The sequence below is a fragment of the Chironomus tepperi genome, unplaced genomic scaffold (assembly GCF_022539635.2).
Source record: "Chironomus tepperi strain 1889 unplaced genomic scaffold, CSIRO-AGI_Ctep_v1 contig_171, whole genome shotgun sequence".
Taxonomy (NCBI): Eukaryota; Metazoa; Arthropoda; class Insecta; order Diptera; family Chironomidae; genus Chironomus; species Chironomus tepperi.
In genome coordinates, this window is record NW_027226293.1 from 278493 (window position 1) to 286950 (window position 8458).

The 8458-nt window shown below is 32.9% G+C and overlaps 1 protein-coding gene across 1 annotated transcript; it reads left to right on the forward strand.

Moving 5' to 3' along the window:
- The first annotated feature begins 160 nt into the window (after positions 1-160).
- LOC139088844 (SUN domain-containing protein 2) lies at positions 161-7976 on the forward strand. Its single transcript, XM_070638157.1, has 9 exons — positions 161-300; positions 427-576; positions 634-809; positions 871-1187; positions 1245-3550; positions 3812-5539; positions 5845-6789; positions 7040-7214; positions 7311-7976. Exons 1-9 carry the CDS (start codon positions 283-285, stop codon positions 7676-7678), a joined length of 6183 nt encoding a protein of 2060 aa, XP_070494258.1. The 5' UTR covers positions 161-282; the 3' UTR covers positions 7679-7976.
- The last annotated feature ends 482 nt before the right edge of the window (positions 7977-8458 follow it).

Below are 8458 nucleotides of genomic sequence, written 5' to 3' on the forward strand. Positions count from 1 at the left end.
TCAATGATGTCTCGGATGAAATTTTAAAAAATTACAGTTTTATGTTCTAATTAATTCTTCTAATAATTTAATTTTACTAATATTCGTTTTACACAATCAGCTGTGCTGAACATGGCATATAAGTCAGCGTATATTGTGTTTAATTCTTCACAGTCGTGCCCCTTAGCGGAACTTTTTAAACACAAAGGGGCATTAACTAAGGCAATTTATACGAAAATAAAATAAAAAATTAATTTGAGCGATATTTTAAGGCATTAACAGTGTTTATAAAGGACTTAAGTCATGGATAATATATCTAATGTACGCACAGATAAGAGACATCAACTGAGGACATGACGAAATATCTTAGACATAAACAATTTAGACGACTTTCCCGATTCTTTAATAATTTTTTTCAAATAACAAAATTTCTCATTATTTTAATAGCAAATGGATATAAAGTCGAATGATACGGACAAGAAGAAGGATAAACAGAGTGCAGATGTGGATATCCTTAGGAAAGATGAGCAATTTTGGCAGCGTGCAGTTAAAATCCTAGCAAGAAATGAAATCCAAGAGGCGAAAAATGCTGAAAATGTAAGTAAATAAACAACATGTGCTTGTCTTAAATTACCTAATAAATATCATCATTAGGACAATAAGGCAGTCGCTAAGCATACGGAGAAGTCATTTAACATTCATTGCAAATGCGATAGATGCATAATATTTCGCCAGACAATTGTAGGAACTTACGTAGAAAATTGTGCTTATAATCAATTATGGTCGAAACTTCAAGAGATTATCAGATCTTACTATAAATTTCTACCAGAGTAAGTAACAGCTTCATTATTATTATTAAACATTACACAATGTCATTATTTCAACTTCCAGTGAACAAGATTCAATTATTAAGAGGAAATACCAGGAACTTTTGACTGAATCATGCGGAATTCATTGGTTTAGCGACGGCAGCATTGATGTTAAAAAGAATATTCATGTATCAATGGGAAGTTATTTTTCAATATCAAATGAAATGACTTTTATGATAGTGTTCAATATGCTTTATGCGCGCGATAAACATCAACTTTTTGAATTATTGTGCCTTCAACTTTCATTAATAATTCTTGCATATCGAGAAGGCATCAAAGAAATCACAAAGTGTGTTGAAGGCGATGAAGAGTACTATAAACCAGAGGAATTTCTAAATTGTAAGACATAATTTTAGTGCTCAACTGGATCTTTTAATAATGAAATTTTATTTGCAGATATTCTTGACGGATACGATCGAATCACTGAAATTTCAGAAACTCAAACACCATTAGTCATTGAAATGAGAGAGCACTTACAAACGTTTTCTTTAACATGGCAATTAATGAATCAATGTATGTATTATCGCTTCCTTTATGTCGATATTGAGAGTCGAATGGCAGACTGCATTTTGAGATTAAAGGAGCAAGTGGATGCCGAAACATATAAAAGCTTTGTATATCGATTTATTAAATTTGATGAAGAAATGACTGCAATTGGACAAGTTTGGGAAGTAGCACTCGTTGCTCTAGAACTATATCGAAAATCGACGCCTGATCAAATTGGTCGTGTTGAAAGAATTGGTATGATTCACCAGATTTATCAATCGATGAGAAATCTTAATGATATTGATGAGGATATTGGAAAACCATTGAGTGATCAAGTACTGGCATTAGATTGGATAGTATCGTCGGAGAATGATGAAGTATGGTTGAGTGTGATAAATAGTATTAGAAGTGAACCGTTCATGAAGAAAAATAAGAACTGTAAATGTTGGGCGTGCTTAATATCGGATGGTAATCATGTCCCGGACATTTGTGCAATTCCAGACGATTCAAAGACGGAGATAAAGAAAAAGACGAATGAGGAATGTTATCATTTGGCGTGGTGTGTCTTTAAACATTTAAAGGATCGCAAGCCATACACGAAAACCTGTTTCCATCCTGAAATATTTTGTGTCTTTAATGATCCACCATGTGAGCGAATGGAATGTCAAGTGGCAACAAATCTTATTATTGGATCATATCCGTTAAGCTTTACAAAATTTCTACTACGAATCTATCAGCCACTGACACCAAGTGATCGTGAGAAATTCCTTAAAGTTCCAAGTCAGAGCTTAATTCGTAAATTTTGTCGTAAAAAAGGCGGTGCAGCTGCAAAAGAAATAATGCATGAAGCAGATGAAATAAATCATACATTTCTATTGCTTAATATGTTTTGGGATGACGATGAAATAGCTGATCCAACTCTACGAGCGGGATTAGCAGCAGCATTAGCTGAAAATTTCAAAATTGACGTTAAATTTCCACAAAAACATATAATATTCTCATATTTTCATGCATTATTTCGTATGGATCCGAATGATGGCGGTGATATAGTATTAGATCTTGAATGGCTTGAACAAATTAATCTGGCAAATTTATTTAAAAGTTTTAGTCATGAGACGCATTCGTTAAATTCAACAAATTCTATTGAACCAATAGAAATGCAGTTGAATGAATTGAAAATAACTGCCTCAGCTGGAAGCAATGCTTTAGATTTAGTTCAATTCTCAATGAAAGAAGTCGCTGATAAGCTCAGTTCAATATCTCTTAGTGATGATACTGAGAATGCGAAAGCAGTCATTGAGAATGAGATTAAGAAGCCACTTGTGGAAGCGCTCAAATTAGCTGCAAGCAATAAGAAATTGGAAGCGGAATTGAAGTCACTACAGAAAGAGCATAATATGCTCAAAGATATGGTAAAAGGTTTAGAACAAATTCATGGTGAAAAGAAAGAAGTTCAAGTAACGGTGACAACTGCTAAACCTATTACAGATTCTCAGCCACCAACAAAATGTAATCATGGACACAGTCATGGACATAGTCATAATCATTCTGGTACTTCATCACCCGTAGAGGAACATGGAAAGGATGATTGTGTTTGTTATTATTGCACACTATTTGGGAAAAATCAGGATCTCGTAACTAATCCAAGGTCAACGGAAGCACGTGATCGATTACGTAAAAAACTACATCATCTACAAAGTCAAAAGGACTTTACGAGTAAGTCAAAGAATTTAAAGAATATTAGTTTACTGCTTAAGAATGGAACACCATCATCTCCAAAATCAAGTCCATCAACTCAAGCACAACACTCTTCGACTAAAAGTACTGAAGCATCAAATTCGCCACAACCAAAATCGTCCTCAACAAGTGCGTCCATTGGCGGTTCTATGAAAATGAAAGTTGAATTGGAACTGCAGCATCGAAAAAAGAAAACGACGTTAATTAAACCGAATTATAATAACAAGCCAGAGGACGTTAAAATTCAAGATGCTACTGAAATTAATGTTAAATCACTAGAAAATCTAATTGAGTATATAGAAGGACCAAGTAGTAAGGCAGTAGCTGAACAGAAAAAGGCTGAAGAAGCGGCGGCTAAGAAATTACTTAAAAAAGCAAAACAGCAGCAACTCAAAGTTAGAAGGCAAATTGATCAGCAATTAGAAGTTCTCAAAAACGTCAATAATGATCTACACGAAGTAAACATTGATATTAAACAGGTAAAAATATTATTTTTAATTATGAAATTTGCAATTTCACAATTATTTTCAAAATTCAATGATTCTGTACAAGTTGTAAGTGTTTTGACAGTTTTGGATTTTGAACTTGACATTTAATGTCCTTTTAAAATTGGATCAAAACTAAACGAACTTTCAAATTTTGAATTTTCGCACAAATCAATGTCAATGAAGGAATTCCACGAAAAAATGAAAATTTCATAAAATTCAAATATCTAAAATCCGTTATTTTCAATTTTTCAGGTACAGAATCAAATCAGTCAATTGAAGTCATCAAGAGGAAAGTCAAAGGATAATAAGGAATCAAAACGTGTAAAAGCAGCAGAAGAAAAGTTAACTGACTTAATAACAAAACGTAAGAAGGTCGAAACTAATGTTAAAAATATTATTGACGGCGTAAAGACGTTAAATCCAGAACTTAACGTTATTGATGAATGTTTGGAGATGAAAGCCGTGATGAATTTAATTGCGCCAGATCTTCCACTGCCCAAGCAACCACCACAGACTTCCACTCATCAACAATCATCATCATCATCTAGTAATCATGTCCAAAATGCACAACAACAACAACAAAATATTCCAAAACCAGTTCCGGTTCGAGCAACACTACAAAATACAGCTCATGTGCCTCCTCCTCCAACATCTCAACAGTCACAACAACAAGCACAACAGGCAGCTAATGTTCAACAACAAAATATTCCACAATTAGTAATTCAACAAAAAGGCAACGAAGAAGATCCAGCAAAAAGAATGGTCACAATTAGGCGTGTTAATTTGCCACATGCTGAACCACAAGTTACTGTTACGGCGAAAGGGACAACGCCTGACAAAGACCAATTATTGTACACATTTGTAAATGGTCAACTTGTTCCTGCTTCAAGTTTACATCCGACAGCTTTTCAGAATGCAAACGGATCACTTCAAATTTACATGTCAAACAACGATAGTGATGGACATGATAAAGCAACAATTGTGGAACAAAAGCAACAAGTTCAGGAGAATGCCAAACAAAATGGTAAAAACAATAACAACAAAAAGGAACCACAGTTAAGTAAGAAACAGTCTAATGAGAAAGTGAATGAAAAGTCAAAGGAAAATAAGAAAAGTGAAAAGGTTGAGAAGAAGAAGGAACAACTACAGCCACCACAAATAGCTTTAACAACAAGCAATAGTCAAACGAATATTAAAAAGACATCAAAAGATAGTAAGAATGCCAAGAAGAAGCAGGAATCAATAAAGAAGGAAAACGATAACAGTAAATTAACTCAAGTAGATGAACAGCAAGCTAAAAAGAAGACGAGGAAAGTTTATATCGATCCAGAATTTGCAGCAAATCCTTTCAAATTGCTTTTAGATGACGACGATGAGGAGGAAGAGTTTACGACCGAGACTGACGAGGAAGAAAGTAATCATGACGATGAGGAAGAGAATAGCATAATAGAAAAGATGTCAAACATGGAAATAACTTCCAAGAATAATAAAAAGTCGAAAGAAGAGCCTAAGAATGTTAAGAAGCAAGCTCAAAATCAACAACAATCATCGCAGCAAAATGTCAAGAATGATAAAAATTTGCAAAAGAAGCAACAAGTTCAACATGTTGTTAACCAGAAAGGTAAAATAATTGAGAGACAAGATAGTGTCACAAGTGCTACTTCGAGTAATAATTCTAAAGATTCCAAGCAAATGAATAAGAATAGTAAGAAGCAAAAGAATGTTAATGAACCGCCGAAATCATTCGTCCAATCGTTTCCGTTACATCCGCAATATCAACCGACGGTATACAAACCAGCAGATTATGTCAAAAAGCCAACAATTTCTGCACAGCCTAGTCACCAAAATCCAAATTCAATTATGGATCAATTGAGTCGTGGTGTAGAAGTTGAGGGATTGCGCTTGCCTCCAGGAATTACTTTGACAAAAGTAGCACCGACTAATGACGCAGTAAGCAACAAACGAGATTCAATCAATCGTGTAAGTAATTTAAAGCAATTCACTTATGATTGGCTTCCTGTGCATTATTTTGTGGTTGCATGACGGCACACTTTGTTGGCTGTCATGTTTAACGACTTTTTGAGATTTAAAAATTATCGATATTTCAAGATTCAAATTTATGAACCCGTTAAATTTTTGAATTTTTTAAAGTCGTTACATTTTTTAAATTTTTGAAATTGCTAAAAATTCAAAATCACTAGTGCGCTTAAAATGAACTTGCTTGCACTGGAATCAATTTTAAATAAGAAATTGTTATTAATAATACATTAAATTTCCTTAAACAGATTACACAACCGATACAAGATTACGGTCAACAATCATCACGTATAGGAATAGATGATCATATGGTATACTCGCAAGGTCGTGATCCTAATGGTATAATAATGGTTGAGAGTAATCCACATGCGGCGGCTCAAAAGCATCATCAAATGCAGCAACAGCATCATCAACCGAATGAGATGAATTCAAATGCAAAGAAAAAGAATAAGAAAAAGAAGTCAAAAGGTGATGGAAATGATGGATCGTCTAATAAATTAAATCAGCAACAATCAAATGGCGGAGAGCGTATGGTCACATTAAAGAATCCAATGTTCTTTAATAATAACAATACAACTACTAATAATAATAGTAACAATAATGGCAATTCAGAAACAATGATGTCAATGATGAGAAACTTACAGACACCACCATTCATATCACCAATGAATGATCCACAACAAGCGTCAATAATCAAGAATGAGAATGGAATGTATACAATACGTAATCCAGCATTTCAGAATGCATTTGGAGCTAGTAGCAGTAGTGTTCCAAGTAATGCCGGAAATGCTAGTAATTATATGAACAATTCATCATACGTAACTCATTCAACAGTTGACAACAATACTACATCAAATCGATCATCATTCATGCCGTACGAATCAGATTCTCATGGAGAACAATCACAACCAAAATGTAGCTCCGTTATAGGGAGTGAAATGAAGAACGTGTTACAACGACGTAAAGAGCAAGAATATGCACATTTAGATCCATATAATCAATATGGAATGAGATCTTCATCATCATCTCAATATTCACATTTTGGCGGAAGTGGGGTTAATTTTAATCAAAATAACGCTGCCGGTTGTGATGAAAACTACATGCATCGATCCAATAATTATCAAACGTATCCATCTCAATCGATAAATTACGATGATTTACGGCTACAACCAGGAAAAATGTTGAACTCTGAGGTAACGTTTATTAAGTGATAATTTATTACATCTTCCTGTACATTTTATGTTTTTTTTGAACATTATGTGTCTGCTTGCAATGTATGTGCGTATGTATGAAATTGAGATGCCTGAGAAATCAAGATTTATTGCCGTTAATTTTTTAATTTATTTGATTCCTGCGAAAATGTTTTAAATCCTGAAAAACCGTTATAATTTAAATTGTAAAAAACCGTTAATAATTTTTAATTTATTATTTATTCAAATTTAGGTAACAATTCACAATGTGACGGAATCAAAGTTTTTTCAAAACCAAACGAAAGCTCAAGCACCAATCGGAACGCCAAGAAATTTAATTTCAGACATAACAACGCCAAAACTTTTCGGTGACTTATTAATTCAACCGACACTTGTTAGTCGTCCGCACGCTCCCCCAGCCGAAAATGGTAATTTTTAATGCCTTTTCTTATAATATATTATTTTTATAAGATTCAGAAAAGAAAAGTAATAGAATTATAAATAAATATAATAATATAAATTAGAAAGCGCAAAGTATGTGAGTCAAGGCAGAAATTCGGTTGATATTGAGAATGATGAACGTGATATTGAGATGTTTAAGCAGTTTGATATGAATTATATTGCACCAAAACAGAAAATGAAATGTAACATCAATATGAATGAAATTCATGTAAATCCGAAGAAATCAACTGTAGCACATGTTATGGGCGATGATTTTGATCGTAAACATACAAGCTCTACAAATTCCAATAGTCCATCTTCATTAGCATCATCGTCTATGGACGAATTGTATGAGAAAGCTCCGTCTTCTTATTATGCAACTCATCATAATTTAACAGATGAAAAGTCATCGGCAGCATCATCACTTTTTTCTTCATCTAATGGAATGTAAAGGAAGCGCGATGATCCGAAAGATGCATAATGATAATTAAACGAAAACATAATAAATGCTTCTTTTTTTTTCATCTTTACTCTAGAACTTCTTACGTCATGATTAACTAATAAATAAAAAAAAATATGAAAGATTCTCGGTTAAGAGAACTGAAAAAAAAAGCAAAAAAGAAAAACAATTATACAAGTTTGAACTTTTTATGTTGTGCGAGATGATGAAAAATAATGATTACTATACAATGAGACAGATGAGAATGAAATAAAAACAGAAATTAGTGATTTAATATTTAAGAATTAAATCTTCAATCTTTTTATTTCTCTTTTTATTGTTCATTTAGTGATCTATTTCAGTTTGAACTGCTGGCTGCTGACTAGCTTGATGTTTTATAAATATACTAAGTATATAAAAGTGGAATTAAAATCGTTTAATTCCAGTTATAAAATTTCTATGAAAAGTCGTTAATTTGTGATTAAATGTCAATATTTGATGAATATCAAGTTCATTTCAGTTCAGTTAAACTTCAGATCCGTTAAGAATTTGAACTTTACAAAACTGCTAGAAAATTGAACTTTAGAAAACCGCAAGAATTCTTAGAAATTTGAATTCCTAAGAACCGTTAAAAATTTTGAACTACAAAAAACCGATAAGAAATTTGAATCTTACAAAGAATCGTTAGAAAATATTGAACTTTACAAACCGTTACAAAATTTGAATTTTTCAAAACCGTTAAAATTTTTGAAATTTACAAATCCGTTGAAATTTTGAACTTCACAAATCGCT

Excerpts from the sequence above, each read along its gene's own strand:
- LOC139088844 (XM_070638157.1), top strand. Across the intron at positions 6,790-7,039 it reads GAAAAATGTTGAACTCTGAG|GTAACAATTCACAATGTGAC; the intron begins GTAACGTTTATT and ends ATTCAAATTTAG. Across the intron at positions 7,215-7,310 it reads CGCTCCCCCAGCCGAAAATG|AAAGCGCAAAGTATGTGAGT; the intron begins GTAATTTTTAAT and ends AATATAAATTAG.